The 27127-nt window shown below is 47.4% G+C and overlaps 1 protein-coding gene across 1 annotated transcript; it reads right to left on the bottom strand.

Annotated features, from left to right (window-relative positions):
* Positions 1-56: 56 nt before the first annotated feature.
* On the bottom strand, positions 57-25162 carry SLC7A5 (solute carrier family 7 member 5). Its single transcript, XM_073659722.1, has 10 exons — positions 24309-25162; positions 16712-16837; positions 10590-10695; positions 10450-10494; positions 9931-10054; positions 9554-9657; positions 8263-8359; positions 7068-7217; positions 3952-4129; positions 57-3511 (listed from the first exon to the last, which is right to left on the bottom strand). The coding sequence occupies exons 1-10, from the start codon at positions 24829-24831 to the stop codon at positions 3456-3458; spliced, it is 1509 nt and encodes a 502-aa protein (XP_073515823.1). The 5' UTR covers positions 24832-25162; the 3' UTR covers positions 57-3455.
* Between the last annotated feature and the right edge of the window lie 1965 nt (positions 25163-27127).

Below are 27127 nucleotides of genomic sequence, written 5' to 3'. Positions count from 1 at the left end.
TAGATATATGAACAGTTTTTTTTTTGTTTTAAACAATATAAAGTTTTAGGCCCCTTCCATCTTGTGCACAGTGAGGAGATGCCCCCGCCGCCCCGTCTCTTCTTGCATTTCCATGGTGGTTGTTGGCCCAGAACGTCTTCCAGGTGCAATATAATCTCTACCACATGAAGAAAAATAAAAAACTTTTACCCAGATACAAGACACGGACATTACAGGAATTCGTTCTAGTGGTCAACTTTATTCAAGGGAACAGAAAAATAAAAAAAACATAAAAAAAAAAAATATATATCAATGTAACTCTACGCCCAGCTCTAACGAAAATACTGCAAAGGCCTCGAACATGATTGAACCCTACAAAATAAAAATACTAATACCGTTAAATCCAGGTACAAAGTAAAAACACGAGCGCCAGGACTTCACCTCTAATGGGCAGAACGATACAAAGAAAAGCGTAAAAAGCCACAAATGGAAATGTAACAAAAAAAAAAAAAAAAAAAAAAAAAAAAAAAAGAGAATGGTCCCGAAATGGGATAAAAACGGCAGGAATACCCCAATTGTATCAAAATGTGGGAAGGGTTACAAGGGGAATTGCATGACTGGCACCCCTTTTAATTTAAAGAACACTTTATAAAAAAGGACTGGTCAATTGTATCATGTGAAATGTCATCTATATTATTATTCTAGATACACAACTCCGCAGGGGCGGTATTAGGAAAAGTTGTAGGCGGAGCAAAAGAGGCTGACCATACAGATCTAATATATCGTTAAGCTCCTCCCTCTAATCCGCTAAATACATTAATAAGACAAAAATCGCAGGTTACAGCCAGTGATAGCGGAGACAGGTCAGCGGCAGTGTCCGCCGTCGTCGTGGGCATTGTGATATGTCACAACATGAACGGTCATTGGCACATAATAGGGTAAAAAAGAAAAAAAAAAACAAAACAAAATATCATAGGTCTATGGGTCTGCAAAAGGGTAGAAGTGACGTCACACGGCCACTGCACGGGGTGGGAGTGACATCACACGGCGATAGGTGACGTCACACGGCCACTGCACGGGGTGGGAGTGACATCACACGGCGATAGGTGACGTCACACGGCCACTGAACGGGGTGAGGGGGTGACATCACACGGCGATAGGTGACGTCACACGGCCACTGCACGGGGTGGGAGTGACATCACACGGCGATAGGTGACGTCACACGTCCACTGAACGGGGTGAGGGGGTGACGTCACACGGCCACTGCACGGGGTGGGGGTTTAGCTTCATTTGTTACTAACATTCGCTAAGAATAAAAAACTACTTTCCCATCTTCGTGCAATACTTTATACCTTCATTGCTGTCATTTTTTACTTCTGTCTGGAAAACATCAACATGCAGGCTAGCTGCTGATGACAAATCTTGTTGCAGCTTCTGAGTGCATCTGCGGTGGCTCAGTAACATGTGAAATACCCGATACCCTCATAGTGATACAAAAAAAAGATTCCCCAAGAAAAATATCAGATCTGTCAACAGCAGCTTGTTGATCATTTCCAGCTAATCATACAATGATCTACATCCTCATCTATCACTTAAGATAAAGTAGCAGAAAATGTCTCCATCCACCGCGTACACGACAATCAATATTCGCTGGGTACAACTGATATAAAAACTATCCAAAAATACCATAAAGACACCGAGCAGCGGCTGGTCAGACATCAGACTATGGGAAGGAAGCGGTTACAGAAATACAGGTCACTGGCCCTTTAAATGATACAATGAGCTAAAAAAAAAACAAAATGACAAAGCCCAAAAAATAAACAGGAGAATTAATATGTTATTAACAAGAAGTAAACTGTCCGATAAAATAAGACAACGTGAACAAAACAGAAAACTCTTGCCCTGGACACGGGACGTCACTAGGAAACTCCTACAATGGGTTAATTCAAGTTATAAAAGTCAAGTGTGCGGAATACAAGAACCTGGAGTGTTGTGATGGTGAAAGAGCCTGCGCCCACCAGCGCCACGTTCTGCCAACCCAGGGGGGGGGGGGGGGCACGTTAAGGTTGGTGCCACTGCAAATATCTGCTACTGCATTCACAGCCAGAGCTGCAGTGACACTACTGCATTCTGGGATTTTGTAAAAATTACATCTCCCACAATGCACCACAGCTGAGCATACTTTTTACAAGCACTGGTCAGAGTCCCAAAAAAAAAAAAAAAAAAAAAATCCAACAGAACTGTAAATGCAGCTCTGGATGTGAGCGGAGTACGAGAGATCATGAACTAAAGACTTTGCAAAAGTCCTGAACATTGTGCGTCCAGAGGTGGACCCTTTTAAACACCTGCATAGTCAATGGTATATAATATAGAAGAGTAGAAACACATTATAATCTCTACAGGAATAAATTAAATATTTTCTAAAAGTAAATAAATTTAAATTAGTATCTAAACAATAAAAATATAAAGTAAAACTCTAAACACAAGACTGTACTGCATGTCGGGGGGCTGCTGACCACCTGCATATGGGGGGACTGCAAACATTATGGTAAACCTGAATGTGTCACTTAAAGGGGAAGTCCATCGTAAATTGGAAGATTAGAGGAACTTTACAATATTCTTGGGAAAGTTCTTCATATCATTAAAGGTAACACTCCAGGCAAAACCGATACAGCAAGTTCTGCAAAGTGCCAGGGATGTGGATTTTGGGCCTGGGCTCCGGGCAGTTCCAGCCCCTCCATAATGCAATCCATATGAGGACAGTCGCAGCGACGCCGGACATTAAGTGCTATAACTACAGAGATTGTAATTCTCTTTGCAACAAAATCTATAAACTTTAGAAAAAAAAAAAAAAAAAAAAATGAATATACTTGTAACTTTGTATCAGTGGAGAGCACAGTCCAGACTGCAGCCAGTGAGTGGCGCTAGAGGCTGCCCGTCCTGTGTACGGGGCGTCCGTCCACCAGGCAGCACGGTAACAGTATATATAAAAAAAAAAAAAAAAAATGTATATATTAATAATCAGTTCTGGTTGTGAAGGAAACAAATGTAGATTTCCGTCGGCCTGGTCAGTGGTTCTGGTCCAGTAAGTCCATGGTATGAGCCAGAAAAGTCTGCAGGAGAGTAGACAAAAGTTTTTTTGGACTTTTTTGGGGGGGGCCCTTCGCGACCTTCTTCCTTATGAGGTAACCAAGTTTTATTTATAAAAAATGGAAAAAAAAATAAAATAAAAACGGATGACTCCCCCAATACTGGCAAGGTCAGAGGTCAAAGGGTTATGTTGGATAAGAAGCTGCATATACCATGGAGGTGGGATAGAAGGAGGGGTATCGAGCCTGTATTGGGGGGGGGAATCTCGGCCCCAGTAAGAGTCTGGGTTGATGGTTCTGTTTGCAATTGAGAGTAATATTTATCCGCTCCTTTAAGTACTACCGTTTTCTTTGTGCGTGATCGCAGAGACCGGACATTGTGGGGGTCTATGATTCTTGAGGGACGACCTCCATCATTTTCTGTAACAAGACCGTTGAGGAATCTACAGGAAATAAAAGAATTCATTAGTCTGAAGGCGCCGGAAAGATGTAAAGACGGAGCGATTTATTGTCTGGTTCTGCGGGTTTCTAATACACTCGGTGCCTCTGACTGTTGTCAGTATATGGTAACATTTTACTTGATATCCGGGGGTGGAAAAAAAATAAAAAAATCTCACAGCTGAGGGTTTGTTACAGAAGTACAGAGCCTAGACTTCTCTACACAGCCTGACTGCAGACTGATACATAACGTTTCTCCCTCCTCACAAATCTTTCCTGTCGTTTGCTACAAAGTATCAGAGAAGTTTAGCATGTATGTTGGGGTTTTCAGCCTAAAGAATGCTGCTGCCACTCACTGACAGCAAGCAGAGATCTCAAGAAAGAAAAGTCATGAAGAATCCAACACAAGATATTGCAGTCTTACAATACAGAACGGGATACTTACGTATAGACTTCTGTACCCAGTTAGGCTTGTTCTGCCACCAGACCCCAAAATAGTAAACGGGGACCCCCGATAATATGATGACAAAACCGATCCCACATTCAACAGGGGTCATGTAAAAGGACACAACGATGAGGAAGACACAGGCGAGGATGAAGAAGATGGGGAGTGAGAGATTCAGCTACAATGGGAAGAAAAGACAACGAGTTAAGATTATGTCTGATCACGAGACTTACACCCGGGGTGTGATACAGGGCGAGAAAAGTCAGGAAACGCCCAGATGTCACCTCTGATCACCACCATATCATATATACAGAAAGAATCTACAAACAGCCTGCAATATACTCTGACTGCACCAGCAGAATAGTGAGTGCAGCTCTGGAGTATAATACAGTATGTAACTCAGGATCAGTAATGTAATGTATGTACACAGTGACTGCACCAGCAGAATAGTGAGTGCAGCTCTGGAGTATAATACAGGATGTAACTCAGGATCAGTAATGTAATGTATGTACACAGTGAGTGCACCAGCAGAATAGTGAGTGCAGCTCTGGAGTATAATACATGATGTAACTCAGGATCAGTAATGTAATGTATGTACACAGTGACTGCACCAGCAGAATAGCGAGTGCAGCTCTGGAGTATAATACAGGATGTAACTCTGTATAATACAGGATAACTAATGCATGTTTGGGCCGCTGTTCTATTCCGGTCTTTCCTGATCAGTATTTTCAGGCTTCATGCTGTGTGTGAACAGCCTCTGTCCTCAGCAGGTGAATTTCTTCAGGAAATTTTAGAACAATGAGCAACAGAAAGAAAAAAAAAAAAAAAAAAGTGCAGAAAGGGAGCCGTATTCAGAACTAACCCCCGCACCCGTCTGAACTAATTCATAACATTAACACGGGACGGCAGGAAAAGTCGACTCAAACTGGATCCAGCTGAGATCAAAGTAGCGCAGCGAGTCCGGTGTGTTCAGACCAAAGTGGTGGAAACTTTTTATAGATGCCATTGTACCGGTTTGCGCCCTCAGGGGACACGTCACCCTCAGTGGCCTCACTGTTCTCTGGCCATTTGGTATTACATTTCACCATTGTATTAAAAGATTATATTAGGGAATCGCTATATAACAATTCCATAAATATCTTGTTGTTATTACTAGAACAGCAGAGACGACCTGGTGATCTGGCATCGCTCCTGCAGCCAACAGGTGCAATGCCCATAACAAAGTCATTAGTGATATCCTATATATAGCACGCGGGGAGCAGCCCAATAACAAAGCGACGCAGCGCGGACGAGGCTCCACCGCAGCCCCCCGTGTGCACAGCCTGCATTCTGCTTCGTCGATGCATAATGAATCTGGAAACTTTCTAATGGAATTTGGGCCGGACTCATTATTGCATTTTTGTTCATTTTTTCCAACCGGCGCAATTAAATATTTTTTTCTGCCATCGTTACATTGTTCCGGGTCATTCGCCCTTTTGCTGTTAAAATAAAAAAAAAAAAAAAAAGTGCAAAAATGGTTGAACATAAAACAAAAGTATTTTTGATTTTGCGCAAAACTGTCATTTTTAAGAATCTGGCAAGATAAAAAAAAAACAAACAATATCAGTAATTGAAAAAGAAGAAGAGACTTTAAAAAAAAACTGCACCTGATGATTCAGGCTTTAAGTATGTCAATTTCCCACCACTTTCGTTGCAATGTATCAGGTTATGTAGATCACAGAGGATCGTCTACACTGGATACAATTTTAGCAAACCCCCCTGTAAGGAGAATGACCCGAAAATGTAAAATATATCGATTTGCGTCGAGTCACAGCAAGCAGAGATATTGAAAAAACAAAAAACAAAGTTTATTGGAAAGTTGCAAAAGTTTTGCAAACTTAGAAGCCGAAACCCTGCGTGTTTGTGTTTGCCTTTTCGGGGAGGTCTTCAGGAGTAGAAGGGGGTTAATCAACTTTCTGATGCAGATACCAGGTTTACAGGTCACTGCAGCCGGCGGGCGTCATGTGCGCCACTTCTCACCATTGTGGTTAATGGAAGGATCTGGTACGGTCACCGCTCCGTTACCCCGCAGAGGCGGCTGCATTACCCAAGCCGTGGATATAAAACCTGCCTCCCGGCCACAGTATTGTCTGCAGGAAGATGCTGAATTCCTGAGGTTTAACGTGATTTAATGGCTTCACTTCATCTTTTATAGACTTAATTGTACACAAGCGCTCAGGTCCCTACAGGCCGCGCACCCCCTTCCCCCCGCTAGTCGCTGACTGCCAGACAGGCAGCCTGGTATTAGCTTAAAGGGAGTGACTGGTAATTGCACCTACTTAACGAATGCTACATGTAAGTACAGGCAGCGGATTTAATCCAAAAGCCATGACCCGGGATCTCATGCACTTTGCCAAATCGACCAATTGGAAATTTTCCTGTACAGGTCATAACATGCTGAGACCCCAGAGACCCAGGCTCTGAAGACCCTGTAGAATGAAGTGTTGGCCATGTTGGCACCTTTCCTATGGGACTTTTAGAGATATCCTGGTATTGCACTCAACCATCTCTGTCAGTCTCAGAATATGAATGGAGCACTGTCCAAGGCATTTTAGGCCGCCGGTCTTTAAACCAGCAGGGGATCCCATTGGTTTAACCCTCAGTAATGAAAACAAGTCATCACCGATTGGGTGCTGTCAAATTGAATTTTTGTTTCCTTAAGTGCTGGTGTATGCAAACATTGAACAAGTGACTATTGTACCATAATACCGCCATATAGACAAATTCTAAAATTGAGGTTCTTAGCACACAAACTGGCCAATTTGAGGGTCCCATCAGCTACGACAAGGCGACCTCTCTTTGATGGGACCCTGAACTGAACAGAATCCTATCAAAGAAAGGTCGCCTTGTTGTAGCTATAAGGACACCCGAATTGGCCAAATTGTGCGCAAAGTATCTTAATTGTATAATTATAGTCTATATGGCGGTAATACGGTAGAATCATCATATTCAGAATTTCCAGACATCCTGGTGGACGCAGCAGAACTTTTTGATATGCCATCCTGCCAGTTAGGACAACTCCTATTTTATATATTACTTCTGCCCCTTTAAGTTGTCCCGGGTCTACGGTTCCTTACCTTGATGGGTCGCTCCAGTTCTGGCTTCTTGTATCGGAGCCACATCATCCCGATGATCGCCATCGCCACACACAGCCAGTTAAAGAAGCTGAAGAAATTGATGACGGAGAAGATGTCGTTGGAGAAGGCGTAGAGCAGCGTCATGGCGCACTGTGGGGAGAAAGAGGGGCACGATGAAGCAGGGAGGATAAAGATTAGGGCTGAGGAATAAGATTTGCAGATTTTTGGTCCGGCGCACTTGTCAGTACTTTATTGCAGCCGAAACTGTGAACTTCCTTGACCCACACTCGAATTCTCTATTCCAGGGCGCCTAGGGGGTATTGATGTGGACGGTGGACCAGGATCCTTCAAATCTTATTACTAGTTACCTAGTATACTGGTGCTATAAACAAAGGATGAATAGAATTCCCGCGCTGCAGTGAGGACTGACACGTACACAACAGAGGGAGAGGGAGTAATAATAATGCAGGGTTATGTGCTGCTCAGGGTCTGTGGAAAGCTGGGGCCGTTTGTGATTGTGGACAAGCATCTGTTACCGGACACAGAAGGACTCAGACTTATAATTCCAGTTCTTTGATTTTTGGGCAGACAGATCCCTCTCTTGCAATATCTGCCAAATAAACAGGGAGATCATATGTTCAGCAGCTGACTGCCCAGAGCCGAGGACGCAATGTGCACATCGGCCTAATCCTCCATGTATCCCATCAGAAGAACAGTGCGAACACCCCCAAATATCATCAGACCCAAATCTGTACCCCGACTTATAATGAAAAGTTCTGTAACTTTCTAACAGATTGGGTTTCACCATCTGCAAGATCTCTGCTTGCTGTCAGCAAATGGGAACACAGACTGATACTGTAAACCTGCACCAATCTAACCCTCCTCACGGCTGAGGGTTTGTTACAATTGTATCCAGTGTAGACGATCATCTGCAAGCCAAATACATTGTTGCTAAGATCGGGACTATAGAGAGATTTTGTATCAGTCTGAAGTGCAGGATGTTTGGCTCACACTGGATACAATGTAACAGTAATGAGAAGGGTGAGGAAGAGAAATCTGAACTCAGATCGCAGCAGAACGTTTCATAACATGAAAGCAGAGAAGCCTTTGTGATCTCCATCTCCAGGACCGATTCCTTGCTTAAAGAAAGAAAAAGTCCAACAAATGCAAAGTGGTAAATGCAGAAGGAACGTACCGTGAAGATGAGCGATGGCATTGGGGTGAGCAGCCTGGGGTGGATCATGGACAGGAGGGAGGGGAGATGTCCTTCTCTGGCTCCAACAAAGAACAATCTGCGGTGGGCAATAAATACAGTAGAATGTATCACGGCTTTTCCACCTGCATTTTTTTTGCCATTTTGCACCACTCCCACTATGTTTAAAGTTGTGGAGTCAGAGGTTTGGCCTACCGACTCCACAGCCCTGCTGCTGATCAGTACGATTACGGTGATACCAAACACGTCAAGTTTTTTAGTGGAGAAAAAAACAAAAACCAAAAAAAAAAAAACAGAAGTTTGCACACAAACTGTGTCGCCATTTTCCCCGAGACCCTGTAACGTTTTTAATTTTTCTGTTGAAGCCGTGTGATGGCTTATTTTTCTCAGGGTGAGATGATGTTTTTATTGATACCACTTTGATCGCTTGTTACAGCATTTTTTGTGAAATTGCACCGGGCAACAAAAAAAACCATATATATATATATATATATATATATATATATATATATATATATATATATATATATATATATATATATATATATATATATATATATATATATATATTTAGACCTCTATTTTTAATGGAGGAAAAGAGGGGTGATTTGAACTTAAAAAAAATAAAATAAAAATATATAAGTCCCCTTAGGGGACTTGAACTTGTGATTGTCTGATCGATCATGATTTTCACTATATACAGCAATACGTTATATAGCATAGTCTCCTTTGAAGCCCGGCCACAGGCAGGGTTTCAAAGGAGCTCATTAAGGACCGGCATGGGGGCCTTCAGAAAACCTCTGGCTGACATAGCAATCCACGATCACGTCACGGGCGCGCTGTTGGGCACATAAAATGACGCGCCACTGTCAGAGCTTGACCCTCTCCACCTGCGACTGTTAAGAGCAGGTCCTGGCTGTAACACACAGCCATCACCTGCAAAGTACGGGGCGAGCTCACCCCGTGAGGGCCGCTCCATGCACAGCGCAAGACATGAAGGGGTTAAAAAGCGGGTGTAATCTGAGCTGTGCAAATATGGATTAATGCAGACTTGTGAATGGCAACATTTAAAAAAAAAGTCAAGTAGTTCACGATAAATTCTCCTCCAGTCCGGCACGGTCCGGATAGATATATCTATTTTCAGAGCTTTGATAATCAGGTCGGTCGCTTTGATTTGACAGAATGTGATCTCTTCATGTCACATTACATCAATGTTTCAATTTATTGTAGATCCGCAGTGACTTTGGGTTTCATCTTTAGAAAAATGAATTACCTGGAAGATGTAAACAGAGACCCGTTCACAGAGCCGAAGCAAGACAATCCCACAAAGACGGGAATGATCCAGGCCATGACTCCCAAGTGATAGTTCCCAAAATCCTGGGGGTAAAGAGAGAAAAAAAAATTTAAAGGAAAAAAAAAAAGTGATCCTGTAATAGAGGAAAGAGACATTGTAGCAACGTACAATCAGCTGTAACTACAAGCCCCTGTATCCACGGGAGGGGGGGGTAACCAGTCAGGGAAAATAAGAGTGTAAATCCTAGCAAGACTTGTCTTGTTAATGTAGTTTCTGCTGCAAAGTATCACAGTCCTATATTTTACATAAAATTTGTACGTCTGATCTCATAATACTTAGCAATCGCAGTCACGTACCACGGCCACGGCCTCCGAGGTCAACATCTGCTCCGTAGAAAGAGTCGTGAAATACGCCAGGTTGGTGAGGACATAAACCAAGGTGACGATGGGCAGAGAAATGATGATGGCGCGAGGTAGGTTCCTGCAAACACAAATCAGTTCTTTAAGCTGCGGCTTCACAAAGAGAAGAAGAGCGAAAAAAAAAAGTGCAACTGGTTGGTGATTCCTGCTGCAAGATTATTCTTGAGCTGTGATTTTGCTTGGGGGGGGGGGGACGGGACGGGACGGGACGAAAAACAAAATCGCACGTGACTTGCATCAAAGCCTATGGCAAGCTTTCGTGTGTGACCAGCGGTAGAGGATCCAACATGTCCGGAAACATTTGCAACTCAGAAGTCACAATGTTTCACCATCAGAAATCATTAGAAGCGATGTAGCAATGAGACACTTGTCATTGTGTAGCCAAAGCCTAAATCTGTCTTCAAGAGCAAGGGGGTCCGGGCCGGGGTGAGAGCCGTGTGTGTGTGTGTCACTTACTTGTACGGTTCTATCATTTCTTCTGTGACAAAGTTCAAGTAATTCCTGCAGGGAGAATAAAAAGAAACAGTCAGCAATGAATCAATCATTGATATAATCAGATCATTATAGTCTCGCTGCTGTAGTAACAGTCTACTTACCATCCTCCATAAGCGAACAGCCCGCTGTATAACGCCAGGACCCATTTGCCAACATCCTGACTAGTGTTATCAAAGGCATGTTCTGGGTCCAGATTACTGATGTCTCCTAGAAGCAACGAAAGAAAATATTAAGGAAAAATCTGCATTCCGTGCACTGCCGTATATACCCCTAGTCCCCACAGTCCTACATTCAGTGCACCGCCGTATATACCCCTAGTCCTGCATTCCGTGCACCGCCATATATACCCCTAGTCCTGCATTCCGTGCACCGCCATATATACCCCTAGTCCTGCATTCCGTGCACCGCCATATATACCCCTAGTCCCCACAGTCCTACATTCCGTGCACCGCCGTATATACCCCTAGTCCCCACAGTCCTATATTCCGTTCACCGCCGTATACCCCTAGTCCTGCATTCCGTGCACCGCCGTATATACCCCTAGTCCCCACAGTCCTACATTCCGTGCACCGCCGTATATACCCCTAGTCCCCACAGTCCTATATTCAGTGCACCGCCGTATATACCCCTAGTCCTGCATTCCGTGCACCGCCATATATACCCCTAGTCCTGCATTCCGTGCACCGCCATATATACCCCTAGTCCCCACAGTCCTACATTCCGTGCACCGCCGTATATACCTAGTCCCCACAGTCCTATATTCCATTCACCGCCGTATACCCCTAGTCCTGCATTCCGTGCACCGCCGTATATACCCCTAGTCCCCACAGTCCTACATTCCGTGCACCGCCGTATATACCCCTAGTCCCCACAGTCCTATATTCCGTGCACCGCCGTATATACCCCTAGTCCTGCATTCCGTGCACCGCCATATATACCCCATGTCCCCACAGTCCTACATTCCGTGCACCGCCATATATACCCCTAGTCCCCACAGTCCTACATTCCGTGCACCGCCGTATATACCCCTAGTCCCCACAGTCCTATATTCCGTTCACCGCCGTATACCCCTAGTCCTGCATTCCGTGCACCGCCGTATATACCCCTAGTCCCCACAGTCCTACATTCCGTGCACCGCCGTATATACCCCTAGTCCCCACAGTCCTATATTCAGTGCACCGCCGTATATACCCCTAGTCCTGCATTCCGTGCACCGCCATATATACCCCTAGTCCTGCATTCCGTGCACCGCCATATATACCCCTAGTCCCCACAGTCCTACATTCCGTGCACCGCCGTATATACCCCTAGTCCCCACAGTCCTATATTCCGTGCACCGCCGTATATACCCCTAGTCCTGCATTCCGTGCACTGCCGTATATACCCCTAGTCCCCACAGTCCTATATTCCGTTCACCGCCGTATATACCCCTAGTCCTGCATTCCGTGCACCGCCGTATATACCCCTAGTCCCCACAGTCCTATATTCCGTGCACCGCCGTATATACCCCTAGTCCTGCATTCCGTGCACTGCCGTATATACCCCATGTCCCCACAGTCCTACATTCCGTGCACCGCCATATATACCCCTAGTCCCCACAGTCCTATATTCCGTGCACCGCCGTATATACCCCTAGTCCTGCATTCCGTGCACCGCCATATATACCCCATGTCCCCACAGTCCTACATTCCGTGCACCGCCATATATACCCCTAGTCCCCACAGTCCTACATTCCGTGCACCGCCATATATACCCCTAGTCCTCACAGTCCTATATTCCGTTCACCGCCGTATATACCCCTAGTCCTGTATTCCGTGCACTGCCGTATATACCCCTAGTCCCCACAGTCCTATATTCCGTTCACCGCCGTATATACCCCTAGTCCTGCATTCCGTGCACCGCCGTATATACCCCTAGTCCCCACAGTCCTATATTCCGTGCACCGCCGTATATACCCCTAGTCCTGCATTCCGTGCACCGCCATATATACCCCATGTCCCCACAGTCCTACATTCCGTGCACCGCCGTATATACCCCTAGTCCCTACAGTCCTATATTCCGTTCACCGCCGTATATACCCCTAGTCCTGCATTCCGTGCACTGCCGTATATACCCCTATTCCCCACAGTCCTACATTCCGTGCACCGCCGTATATACCCCTAGTCCCCACAGTCCTATATTCCGTTCACCGCCGTATATACCCCTAGTCCCCACAGTCCTATATTCCGTTCACCGCCGTATATACCCCTAGTCCCTACAGTCCTATGTTATGTTCAGTGCTGTATATAGATGCCAAGTCTCACAGTCCTATATACTGCTGTATGAGAAATCTCTCCCTAAGGAAAGTAAAAAATAAGCATAAACCCATGAGGCTCGCGCTCCCCCAATATCTGCACACACAGCTCTGCTGTACCATATATCACACCCTCAACATTACATGATGCTTATGTAAGACCCCGGACGGTGGGCACCGAGCACAGCCCCAGTACTGGGTGTAGAGCAGCTGACCGGCCGATTGGCAAACTGCGTGCAGCGTCCCAGCCCAATCCACTGCATGACCGGTCACATGTGTCCTATGGCCCCAAAGGCAAAATATCATCTACAAGCAAGAACGAGGGTCACACAGGGATCTGTATGATTGAAGTGCCAGTAAATTGTACAATATGGGGACAAAAGGGGCTTCCCTGTCCTCCATCCACATCCATAGACATTAATACTGAGTCGCCCCTCTGCAGATATAACGGCTCCGCTCCTCTGGGAAGGTTTTGGAGGAGCCTGTGGGAATATTTGCCCATTTATACAGCGAGATCAGACCCTGATGTGAAGGGGGGGGGGTAGCGGGGAGCTCACAATCTCCATTATAGGTGTAGGATGGGGCTGGGGTCTGGGCTCTGTGCGGCCCCTCATGTCCTCCCGACGATGTCTGTATGGAGCTTGTGCACTGGGCAGAGTCATGGAGAGCAGATAAAGGTCTTCCCCCAAACTGTCCCCACAAAGCTGAAGCTACAATTGCCCACAATATCTTGTGCTGAAGATTAAGATTTCCAATCAGTGGCGCTGAGGGCCCAATGCCGACCCCTGATAACAACCCAGAGCATTATCCTCCTCCACCTTCTGTACAGAGGGTACAGTGCATTCAGGGGGCAACGTCCTCCTGGAATCAGACTCCATCAGACGCAGACAGAAGTGCGATCCGTCACTGAACAGAACACGTCTCCTCCAGAGTTCAGTGATGGCGGCTTTACACCACTCCATCTGACGCTTGGCATTGTGCTTGGTGATGTACGGCTGCATGCAGCTGCTCGGCCATGAAGCTCCCGGCGGGGGCGTAGTATTTGCACTGATGTTATACTAGAGGAGGTCTTGACTCTGCAGTTATGGGGTCTGCAGAGCGGTGGTGACTTTTCTGCCCTCTGCTCCCCGCTCTGTAACATTACGGGGTCTTCACTTCGTGGCTGAGTTGCTGCACACATCTAAATATTATCACTCTCAGGTGATGGGGGGGGGGGGTGGAGATTCAGGAGGAATAAGTGTCACGGACGGACTTGTTACCCCGGGGGCTCCTATTACAGAGGTGGTAGCTGCGCGGTGATCAGCTGTTGCGGACACTTCTTTCTTAAGACGGTTTCAGAACGTCTTATTTGCACAAGTCTTGGGAATGACCTCTGCTAGCACTAAATACCCGGCTCATACACCAGCCCCAACACGCACACACATGATATTAGGTCATGAGAATAACTGCTACATGCGGAGCACGGGGAGGTCCTGGCTATGGATAAAACATCTCTATAACATGGGATTCTGCTATAACATGTGTGCAGCAGATAAGATGTCGGCACATGACTGTACAACAGTCACTTCCATACTGCGGAGTGGAGGGTGCAGATACCACCAGACGGCACGTTGGATAAAGGGCCACGCGGCTTCCTCAGCGTCTTACTCCCCGTCACGCAGACGTCCTCTGCCATTTTGGTTCCTTATTTTTCCCCTCTAGCTGAGCAGAGTTCCCGTCCTCACAATGTGCCGAGCCGCCAACACGTACCATGGAGAACAGACATTTCAATAAGGGCACCATACTGAGGGGTCACTAGCCACCCCCAGCTTTTACATGGACAGGGATCATTAATTTGGGGAGTCCTATTGCACAACTACAATATTCAGAGCTGCGATTCGTTTTCCTATTGCTCCTCAGTCACAACTAACTCCCAGCATGCGTGAACATACTTGGCATCCCCTCCCTATAGATATTAGGAGATCATGTCATTGGCTACTACTAAATCCAGGTATTATCCATAGATTCGCTACAGAAATGTGACATCAGAAAAATCTGATTAATAAAGCCGCAATAGACTGATAAATACTTCCGTCCTCCCCAGTGACTTCTCTTAACAAGTCTATGACTTTAGCCCAGATAGGGGAGTGCTGCCTGAGAACGTCACAAAAAAAAGACTGGTTGTCACAGCAGCCAGCAGAAGAGGACGGACAGCAGTCACCAGTCTCTTCCAGGTTTATTAATCAGATTTTATTTATCGCCTCTCCCTCATTATACCGGTGTCGGCGCTGCACTCCAGTCAGGAAGTCCTTGGCCGTTTGCCATCTAATCTCCTATATAAACCGGTTTCTGTGGTCTCCTTTCCCAGCTCTAAAATGCAAATATCCTAAAGTTTCTGCCCCTTTCGGGTTTGTAATTCAAATGTACGAGTCCTGAAACGAGCTCTCCAGCTACATGACCCAGTTCTGCACTTCCCAGACAGGAGGAGTCCTGTGCGAGGAGGTCTTCACCATGCCCCCCCAAATATCGGTACCATCAAGTAAGAGGAGCCTGTGCACTTATAGGTGCCGCTTTAAAGCTTTTTTTTCTCGATTCCGCCAAATTCTTCTTTTATGTTGCGCCAATTTTGAAATCTATTTTTCCCACTTAGCAGAAGACAAGTGATACAAAGTATCTGACAAGTTCCATGTCACGCCCCTCCTAAACCCCAGCCCATGTGTTGGGTTCAGTATAAAGGGACAGACCATAATTTGTATTGTGGCTTTTCTCCTGGTGACAGGACGCTGAGCTCTGACTAATTAGATAAACATTCAGTCTGAGTTTAAGCAGCGGGTACAACACCCGGGCAGACAGAAGACAGGTTGCTTTAGGTACAAAGCCCTGCAAAACAAGTGGGATTTGGAGGTAATCCTCTTAGGGTGAGATTTTCTGATGAGGCAAGCAGCGGTCTTATCATATTAATTCCAGCCCAGAAGTTCTACTCTTGTGAAAGCTGCCGGCGGGAATGTGACGTTGTAACGCGAAGGGGGGAGACGAGACACGTGCTCCCCGACAGCCGCGCAAATCATTTATAATTCCTGCAAAACTAATCACAGCGATAAAACTCACAAGCTAATAGCCATCATATTTCCGGTACTTCCAGACATCATTTGAGTGGTGACGACCTATATTATAGCCCAGACCTGCTGTCTACTAGAAACAGTCAGCATGCTTGTGGAGAATTCAGAATAGTGAGTGCAGCTCTGGAGTATAATACAGGATGTAACTCAGGATCAGTAATGTAATGTATGTACACAGTGACTGCACCAGCAGAATAGTGAGTGCAGCTCTGGGGTATAATACAGGAGGTAACTCAGGATCAGTAATGTAATGTATGTATACAGTGACTGCACCAGCAGAATAGTGAGTGCAGCTCTGGAGTATAATACAGGATGTAACTCAGGATCAGTAATGTAATGTATGTATACAGTGACTGCACCAGCAGAATAGTGAGTGCAGCTCTGGAGTATAATACAGGATGTAACTCAGGATCAGTAATGTATGTACACAGTGACTGCACCAGCAGAATAGTGAGTGCAGCTCTGGGGTATAATACAGGATGTAACTCAGGATCAGTAATGTAATGTATGTATACAGTGACTGCACCAGCAGAATAGTGAGTGCAGCTCTGGAGTATAATACAGGATGTAACTCAGGATCAGTAATGTATGTACACAGTGACTGCACCAGCAGAATAGTGAGTGCAGCTCTGGGGTATAATACAGGATGTAACTCAGGATCAGTAATGTAATGTATGTACACAGTGACTGCACCAGCAGAATAGCGAGTGCAGCTCTGGAGTATAATACAGGATGTAACTCCGGATCAGTAATGTACGTACACAGTGTAATAAAGTAATTAATTGGTGTGAATATGGGGCGAGTATAATGCCCCTTTAAACAACCTGCTCACCTCTGCCCAGCTGTATGAATCCCAGGATGATTATCAGACACAGGGCGAGCAGCTTTGCAGCAGCGAATGCATCTTGCACCCTCGTAGCTGCTTTTACACTGTAGCAGTTGATCGCAGTCAGCAGCACTGAAATACAGAAGGAAGAAGACGACAATCATCATCAGAATTGTACTTATCTTACACGTGGTGGAAACATCTCGGGAACAGGAAGTCATTGGGTAACATTACGCTGCGGGGCCGGACTGAAAACAATGTATCACTGATGCAATATTACGTGTGTTCCTGTAAAATAGATCCGGAAAAGTCATGTATAGATTGATGATGCTGCCTGATCTTTCATAAGTACAAGTGTACATACAAAATAGGACATCCCATAACCTGCAGTATACAACGCGTGCGGGAGGGGATGACCAGAGACTAAATGGTGATCATAGCCAGCACCTGGGAGGTCCGAACTTTCTGCTAAAATCCGTACAATTATGTCCCACGGCAATGAAATAGTTAGTCTTGCCGGATTACCGCCTGTTTCTATTGCTGGACCTGCCAGAGACTTTGTTAATCAGCTCACATAAAAAAAAATGTTTGATTCATTGTATGGCCGTCGCCCCCCACCCCCCCCCCCCTCACACCACAAGTCCCTGGCATCAGATGCCCTGAAATCCCCTGATCAGCCTCGGCTCTTGGAGGAGCTGCTAATAACGCCGCTCTTCAGCACAAGGCCTCCAGTTTTCTGCCGCCGCCATGCTACGCCGTGGGGCCGACGTGTTCAATGGGATCAGGACAAAGGTCCCATTGTATTATCTGGAAGGTATGGAGCTTTATCCTGCCAGCAATTAGTGAGGGGCGCTCAGCAACTTCCCCATGGTAGCGCAAAACGAACCTGTGCACAATGGGAAAGTCAGACAGCACCCCAGCAGCCACAACACCCATTACGCACTGCACGATGGGTGCAAAGCACTGAGCTCTGTCCTATCCTGCGAGAACATGATCAACTCGGATATTCCAAAGTATTTAAAGAAATTATACATCAGTCCCCCCCCCTCCTCCACCCATTTTAGAAATTGGGCTCCAGCAGTCTTCTTTTTGGATTGTTGATCCCAGCTTAGTTGCATTATCCAAGTATCCGGAAATCCAGTTAAGGCTGCAGTTCCTCCATGCTTTACACTGCAGCTCTGCTTGTTCAGATTGGTTTGTCATGTATAAATTTAGCAGGAATGACATAATTCTAATATAGAAAAGAATAAGAAAACAGTAAGTGAGGAGAAACTGCTGCAAAGACAGAAGGGAGGGGCCTAAACGAGGGGGGGAGGAGCGTGCTCATCTGAAAGGGGAAATCCAGTTTCCTAAACAAATGATACTCCATCTTCTGCTTAATTTGTCATATTTGGGAAATTTTTATGCCAGCTACAGTATAATAACACCCTTCCTGGAAATCGGGACTGATCCCAAGAATGGGAGGTCCTATATCTCCCATAGTCGAGTGTGGGGGCCAGTGACTGCTCTGTAGTCATATTTCTGGCCGATATCCCCTTCACGGGGTAGTACGCGCTGACATATCCAGATGTCGCAGGGGTTTGTGCTCCGGCTCATTACCAGATCCTGTATCCGGGATCTTATACTCCGCTCCTTGTGTAAATACGGAGGAGCCGCAGGTTCTGGAATGTGACTTTTATCTGAGTTTAGAAGACGAGGAATGCCTCACTCGCCCCGCGCCTGACTCAGTGGCTAATAAGGACGCCTTTATCTGACAGTCCCTGGACAGCGCCGTGTCCTGAACACGCGGCAAGAGAACGCGGGACTGAGAGCGAAGGCGACCGGAGGCTCTTCTGGCTTCACCTAAACAAAATGCATCATGGAAACTTCTACAACTAAAGACTTTGGGCCAATTCATCAGTTGCCATTTTTTTCCTTTAAGCCAATCTTTGTGCCAAATTCTTCAAAATGGCAAAGATGGTTCATAAATTTTGCACAAAAATATATATATTTTTTACGGCTTTTTAGAGCACAAAGTCGTATGTTCTGCCAAAAAAAATATGCATGACCCCCCAAAAAAACTATTTTAGGCATAAATAAAGGCAGTCCAGTGCCGCGATATGCCGGCATCCAGGAACCAGACAGGGACGAGCGCTGCAGCCACGCCGGGGCCTCGGGGGTGAGTATAGCTTTATTTGTTTTAATTTTTACGGTTCACACTGTATAAATCCATGCTGTTTGCATGGATTTATACAGTGTGACCTAGTTGTCAAGCACTTTCCAAGTGATGCTATTGCCTGGAAAGCGCTTGTCAATCGGCATGCGGAAACGCATGTGAATCCGCATGTATTCTGCAGGAAAAACGCATGCACAATCTGCATGCGTTTTTTCTGCCAGGGAGATGCAGAAATTTTCTGCTTCATTTCTGCATCGTGGGCACATAGCCTCATAGTACCTGTAAAAAAAAAGAAAGAATTTAAAATAAAAAAAATATACATTATACTCACCTTCCGACGGCCCCCGGTCTCCATAGCGATGCATCCTGGTTCCCCGGCAGCTCGCAATGGTGTAAAAGGACCTTCCATAATGTCATTTAGTCATGCGACGGGTCACGCCACCGCTGACGTCGGCGATCGCGCGACTTAATGACATCATGGAAGGTCCTTTTACACCACCGCGAGCCATACAAGAGACCGGACGCACAGGAGACAAGACCGGGGGCCATCAGAAGGCGAGTATAATGGGTTTTTTTTTTTACCATTTTTTCATTCTTTTTTTTAACTATTAACTTGGTCACTCTATATATGCCGGTTGCATGGATTTATATAGTGTGACCAAGTTGTGAAGCACTTTCCAAGTGATGCTAAAATCGCTTGGAAAAGCGCTTGATAACCTTCATGCAGAAATGCTTGACAAACGCTTCTACCTGGCAGGAAAAACGCATGCGTTTTTCCTGCCAGGGAGAAGCGGAAAAAATATGCAGCATTTCTGCAAGGTGGGCACTTAGCCTCAGATGTGTAGGGAGGCATAGAGGCATTAACTGTTTCCATTCATTGACAGCAAGCAGGGAGGAAAAGTTACAGAAACACAATATATCAAATGGATTTTAGCAACATGGATGAGGCGATATAAGATCCCCCCCCCCCCCTCGACACATGAAAAACACCTCTAGGGACTTTTGTAAAAATGCTATGAAAGGTGACATCCCGGGAAATACCAACATTCCTGTCCAAGAATCACAATGTACCAGACATTCTGTGGTGTGGAAGAGAAATGACAAGCGGCAAATACGCATTAAAGGGGCCCAGCCTCCATAGTAGACCGCTATAAATCTGGAGAACTGGGGGGCTTGGTCCCCCGTTTCGGGCAGTGTCCACATGTGAATAGGACGAAGGGCCCCGAACATCCCACACTCCAACCTCTGGGAAAATGGGAACTGGATTCTATCATGGAACCTTTTGATGTTCCGGTTTCTTTAAATCTAGGATTTCGATACAACTAGAAATGTGATTATTGGCGCAGAATTCAATATGGCCGCCCCGTGCGGCAGACGCAGCTTCAGGCCCGCTGACATTCTCCTTCCTAGGAATATTCCAGATTGGGCACAAACCTCGAGGAGCAGCGACAGATGACGCAGGCGAAGCCTTTGTCACAAGGAAACCTGAACACGCAGGTTGTCAGGAAACGCTGCGGTGCCAGATGTTAACCCTTCACGTGCGGAACTACACATGTCCATTGGGGATTTGCACCCATTTTTTGCATGAAAATTGCCGTTTTTATTCTTCTCTCTAGATACAGATATTTTGTTCTCGGCGCCCCCTCCCTGAGACGCCCCCTATTCCTACAGTCTGTCACAAAAGAGTCTCGGCCGCCTCGATTATCTGACATTTCGCCCTCGGGCTCCCGGCAGAACTTGTTCTTCACTGAAGCTTACAATAATGTTCAACAATCCCACCCCGTTTACTGTACGCAGCCACCGAGAGTCGCACTGAGCATGTGCACAGGAGTCATCTGTTTACATAGGGATTATTATAACTCCGGCATATGGCGTCTATGGGGTCCACAGCGGGGGCTCTGGGCACCGCAGACGTCGGGTCTGGGCTTGATGTTGTGCCATCACTTCCTGATCTGTGACTGTCAGGACCCTCACCACCTTTATAAAAAGGGGCTACAGTAATTGTATGGAGCTGCGCAGCCTGTGGATGGGGCCCAGTATAATTACTGAATGGGATTTCAGGCTCAGCAGGTGGCCGACACCATCTCCTTTAAGGGTCCGAGTATCCCTTTAAAGGGGATGTTTATCCAAACAGTCTTGTGACTGCCTTACACTGTTATATGACAGTATATAGGGGGGCTCTGAGACGCTTTTAAAAACGCCACTATTTTACATATCACAATGAAATATCAGAAGACTGAACAGGGCTTAGTTTTTAGAGGGTTAATTGCTGTCCCATATGCCTTCAGGGTGGCCTTGCCCTTTAAGGCATATTATGACCAGTGGAAATGTTCTCCTGTGTCCTGACATTAATAATGCACGCCGGCTGGAAAGCTGGGGATGAGCGGCCGGGGAGAAAATTTGTATTTGTTTTTATTTCTGACCTCAGCCCCATTTTAAAGCCTTTAAAAAAAAAAAAAAAAAAAAAAAAAACACAGGAAACGGGGTGACATCAGGTGTAATGTACTGTATATAAGCGGAGGCCCCTGCTCCCGGCCGCAGCCGGTTTGTGCGACTGCCGTGTGGTGGATGATGTAACACAGGGACTATGGGGAATGAATGAATGGAGGGCGGCGCCTCAGCCGCCACGTGCTGGAGTAACCAGCCGGGATATGATGCAAACTATGCAGCGAGGCCGCGGGAGCCGCAGTGTGAGCGTCCTGTATGTGCAACTGGGCTAAAAGGAAGCCGGGCAATGAGATCATACAGGAACATCCCTTTAACATTGCATCTACGGGAGGCGTAGACGGTCCTATACGTCACATTCTATCTACGGGAGGCGTAGACGGTCCTATACATTACATCGTATCTACGGGAGGCGTAGACGGTCCTATACATTACATCGTATCTACGGGAGGCATAGACGGTCCTATACATTACATCGTATCTACGGGAGGCGTAGACGGTCCTATACGTTACATCGTATCTACGGGAGGCATAGACGGTCCTATACATTACATCGTATCTACGGGAGGCGTAGACGGTCCTATACGTCACATCGTATCTACGGGAGGCATAGACGGTCCTATACGTCACATCGTATCTACGGGAGGCGTAGACGGTCCTATACGTCACATTGTATCTACGGGAGGCGTAGACAGTCCTATACATTACATCGTATCTACGGGAGGCGTAGACAGTCCTATACATTACATTGCGTCTACGGGAGGAATACACAGTCCTATACGTTACATACCATAGTTGTATAGAAAGTTCTGGACCGCACATCCAAAAATCACACATTGTTCTAATGTCGCCAGGTGAAAAAGGTATAAAACTGAACCTGAGATTCTCAGTGTAAACTTCTGAGCAGACTGGATTTAGCCGCTGCCACGTTACTGCGAACTTCCCAGTGGGTTCTTAGCCTAAAAGGTGCAGCGCAATGTGACCACAATCAGGGAGCACGACCAAATGCCCCACAGCCCCCCATGACTCCAGGTCACACCACCCCAAAAGCACAGCAACAATGGCCGCCACAGAGCACCAAAAAAAGTAAAAGGACACTTAAAAAAAAAAAAAAAAAAAAAAACCCTCATCTTACACATGTTCTCAGACTGCGTTCAGACAACAAAAAACAGGTGGACCCTCCTTAAAAAGAAAGGCTTCCTGCAGATGCCCAGTCCCTCCACTGCCACAGACGATCAGCATATGGTAGAAGAAGCCGAGCACAATGGAATAAAATCTAATTTGTACAGGGTTAAACTATCAGCACATCATGAATCCAGAGATGGGAACATTGACGCGTTTCTGGTGCTCTCTGCTCCCGGGATGACATGAAACGCATCGATGTTCCCATCTTCAGATTAATGATTGGATTTTAGTCCCTTCTTCCACAATTCTTCTCGTCCGTGGCAGCGAGCTGGGTTTATCCAATCCAAAAATCTTACATCATTCTCAAATTAACAGGAGACTGCAGGAGGGTCTGAACATGTGGGAGGTGAGGGGGGGGGGGTTTCTAGTGTGTTCACTTTTTGGGGCCGCCATTGTTGCTGTGATTGTGGGGTGATGTGGTCTGGATTCTAGGGGGGCTCACTCTTGCAGCATGGGGGGCACCGGATCACCCCCCCTGCGGTGGTGGATGGCACATGGCGCCGCACCTTTTAACCTGAGGAACCACAGAGGTTTCACCATGATGATAGCGGCCTCATAACAATCTAATACAAGACCCTCAGGATCAGTTTTGACAGATGAATGTGTGGTTTTTGGTTGGGTGGTCCGGGGCTCATGGAATATTGCAAAGTCCTAGATGTTACATTGTATCTATAAGGTGGTGGACACCAGCCCCGTCACATTGTGTCTGTCGGTCCCCATCTATGAGGTGGATACGGTCCTATGTGTCCCGCTGTGTCAGTCCCGGTCCCGTCCCATTGTATCTATGAGGTGGATACGGTCCTATGTGCCCCGTCGTGTCGGTCCCAGTCCCATCCCATTGTATCTATGAGGTGGATACGGTCCTATGTGCCCCGTCGTGTCGGTCCCAGTCCCGTCCCATTGTATCTATGAGGTGGATACGGTCCTATGTGCCCCGTCGTGTCGGTCCCAGTCCCGTCCCATTGTATCTATGAGGTGGATACGGTCCTATGTGTCCCGCTGTGTCAGTCCCGGTCCCGTCCCATTGTATCTATGAGGTGGATACGGTCCTATGTGTCCCGCCCCATTGTATCTATGAGGTGGATACGGTCCTATGTGTCCCGCTGTGTCAGTCCCGGTCCCGTCCCATTGTATCTATGAGGTGGATACGGTCCTATGTGTCCCGCCCCATTGTATCTATGAGGTGGATACGGTCCTATGAGCCCCGCTGTGTCAGTCCCGGTCCCGTCCCATTGTATCTGAGGTGGATACGGTCCTATGTGTCCCGCTGTGTCAGTCCCAGTCCCGTCCCATTGTATTTATGAGGTGGATACGGTCCTATGTGTCCCGCTGTGTCAGTCCCAGTCCCGTCCCATTGTATCTATGAGGTGGATACGGTCCTATGTGTCCCGCTGTGTCAGTCCCAGTCCCCTCACATTGTATCTACGAGGTGGATACGGTCCTATGAGCCCCGCTGTGTCAGTCCCGGTCCCGTCCCATTGTATCTGAGGTGGATACGGTCCTATGTGTCCCGCTGTGTCAGTCCCAGTCCCGTCCCATTGTATCTATGAGGTGGATACGGTCCTATGTGTCCCGCTGTGTCAGTCCCAGTCCCGTCCCATTGTATTTATGAGGTGGATACGGTCCTATGTGTCCCGCTGTGTCAGTCCCAGTCCCGTCCCATTGTATCTACGAGGTGGATACGGTCCTATGTGCCCCGTTGTGTCAGTCCCGGTCCCGTCCCATTGTATTTACGAGGTGGATACGGTCCTATGAGCCCCGCTGTGTCAGTCCCAGTCCCCTCACATTGTGTCTATCCTCATGGACCCCCGTACTCACAGACACACAGGCAGGCCACCAGCTTGGCGGCGTCGTCGGGCACCGGGCAGGTGGGGAAGATGGGCTTCAGCAGGTAGGTGGCGAACACCAGGGCCACGATGTACTGTGAGGACGGGCGGATGATGAGCAGCTCCACCCAGAGCTTCAGGAAGGCGGGCAGCGGCCCGTACACCTCCAGCACATAGGCATAGTCCCCCCCGGACTTGGAGATGGTCGTGCCCAGCTCTGCATAGCACAAAGCGCCCACGATGGAGAAGAGGCCGCACACGGCCCATACCAAGAGCGACAGCCCGGGGGAGCCCGCCTCCCGCAGCACGCCGGTTGGGGTCACAAAGATGCCGGAGCCGATGATGGTGCCCACGATGATGGCCACACCGTTGACCAGAGTGATGGAGCGCTTCAGCTCCACCGCCTCCTCGCCCGGAGCCGCGGCGCCATTCTCCCGGAGCATCTTCTCACTGGCTTCCTCCTCCGGTGGCCCCGAGGAGCCCGACTGCCGGCGCTTCAGGCTGCCGGCCGACATGTCCGCTCACTGGCTGCGGTCCCCCCGCAGGTGTCTGGTCTCCTCAGTGCTGGAGCCGCAGCCTCAGGACCCTCTCTGTGGATGCTGCACCCCTCAGTGGCCGGGTGTGGCGCTCTCCGTGGCCGGGTGCTGGTTCCACGTGAGTGGGTCCTTCCTCCACGTGGCTCTTCCTGGATGCCGGCTCCCGGGGGTCCCTGTACTCGCCTCCTCACCGCCGCTCGCCCTCTGCTGCCTCCTCTCCCGCCGCTCCGGTTTTATCTCCGCTTCTTACCGACGTCACGAGGAATCACTATTATCCGTGATGCAACCGAGAGATGGAGAGGAGGAGGAGGGCCCCCTGCTGGCGGAATCCGGCATTACACCGAGCGCCGACAGGTGATGGAATCGCACGGAATTACCGGCACAGCCGGAGACAAGCCGCAGAGGGGAGACTTCAGGCCTCGTTCACACGTCAGTATTTGGTCAGTGTTTTGCATAAGTGTTTGCAAGTCAAAACCAGGAGAGGAACAGACAGAGAAGAACTAGAATGGGAATAATGGGAAGATCCCACCTGGTCCGTGATCTGGAGCCATCCGGGTAGTGGCAGAAAATACTGATGTGTGAATAAGGCCCAAGACTGGGAACCGGCAAATAGTATAGAGGACGGTGAGGGCATCTCCAAACTAGGGGGTCTTGCGTTCCCAGGATACGGCGGGTCTCGTGGGGCGTTCCCAGGATACGGCGGGTCTCGCGGGGGATTCTCTATATATGGAGGGTCTTGTGGGGCGTTCCCAGTATACATAGGGTCTTGTGGAGTGTTCCCTGTATACGGAGGGTCTCGTGTGGGATTCTCGGTATATGGCGGGTCTCGTGGGGCGTTCCTGGGATATGGCGGGTCTCGTGGAGCGTTCCCGGGATACGGCGGGTCTCACGGGGGATTCTCTATATATGGAGGGTCTTGTGGGGCGTTCTCTCTATATATATATATATATATATATATACAGTACAGACCAAAAGTTTGGACACACCTTCTCATTTAAAGATTTTTCTGTATTTTCATGACTATGAAAATTGTACATTCACACTGAAGGCATCAACACCTCCAGGCTGTGTAAGGGTTATTTGACCAAGAGGGAGAGTGATGGGGGGCTATGCCAGATGACCTGGCCTCCACAGTCACCAGACCTGAACCCAATCGAGATGGTTTGGGGTGAGCTGGACCGCAGGGTGAAGGCAAAAGGGCCAACAAGTGCTAAGCATCTCTGGCAACTCCTTCAAGATTGTTGGAAGACCATTTCCGGTGACTCCCTCTTGAAGCTCATCAAGAGAATGCCAAGAGTGTGCAAAGCAGTCATCAAAGCAAAAGGTGGCTACTGTGAAGACCCTAGAATATAAGACATATTTTCAGTGGTTTCACACTTTTTTGTTAAGTATATAATTCCACATGTGGTAATTCATAGTTTTGATGCCTTCAGTGTGAATATACAATTTTCATAGTCATGAAAATACAGAAAAATCTTTAAATGAGGTGTATCCATACTTTTGGTCTGTACTGTATATATATGTGGAGGGTCTTGTGGGGCGTTCCCAGTATACATAGGGTCTTGTGGAGTGTTCCCTGTATACGGAGGGTCTCGTGTGGGATTCTCGGTATACGGCGGGTCTCGTGGGGCGTTCTCTATATATATATATGGAGGGTCTTGGGTGGTGTTCCCAGTATATGGCAAGTCTCGTGGAGTGTTCTCTATATATGGAGGGTCTCATGGGGCGTTCTCTATATATATATGGAGGGTCTCGTGGGGAGTTCCCGGTATACGGCAAGTCTCATGGAGTGTTCTCTATATATGGAGGGTCTCGTGGAGTGTTCTCTATATATGGAGGGTCGCGTGGAGTGTTCTCTATATATGGAGGGTCTTGTGGGGCGTTCCCGGTATACAGCAGGTCTCGTGGGGCGTTCTCTATATATGAAGGGTACAGAAGAGTGGAGGTACCCCAAATGAGTGATAAATGTGCTGCTGGGAGAGAAGGTGTCGGGTCACAACCTGTCGCAGGTTTGCTTTTAACCATCTTTATCCCGTTCACTATACGCAGCAGTGGGATCTCTGCATCTCCTGTGCGACATCAGGGGTTAATAGTCAGGCTCTTGGGTGACGTTCACACTGATTATACAGGGGACATTGTACAAATAATCGTATCATAATCTGCGATGACGTCTGGGCGCAGAGCGGGCAGTGTAGGGAGCGCCCCCTGCTGGTGAGCAGCCACACTGCCGAGGACACAGCAGCAGTCATTTAAAAGGGATTTTAAAAAACGTAGA

The sequence above is a fragment of the Phyllobates terribilis genome, unplaced genomic scaffold (assembly GCF_046119375.1).
Source record: "Phyllobates terribilis strain yellow unplaced genomic scaffold, ASM4611937v1 Scaffold_14__1_contigs__length_39327217, whole genome shotgun sequence".
NCBI classification, from domain to species: Eukaryota; Metazoa; Chordata; class Amphibia; order Anura; family Dendrobatidae; genus Phyllobates; species Phyllobates terribilis.
The sequence above is the reverse complement of the archived record's forward strand: the minus strand, read 5'-3'. Positions and strand labels throughout refer to the sequence as shown.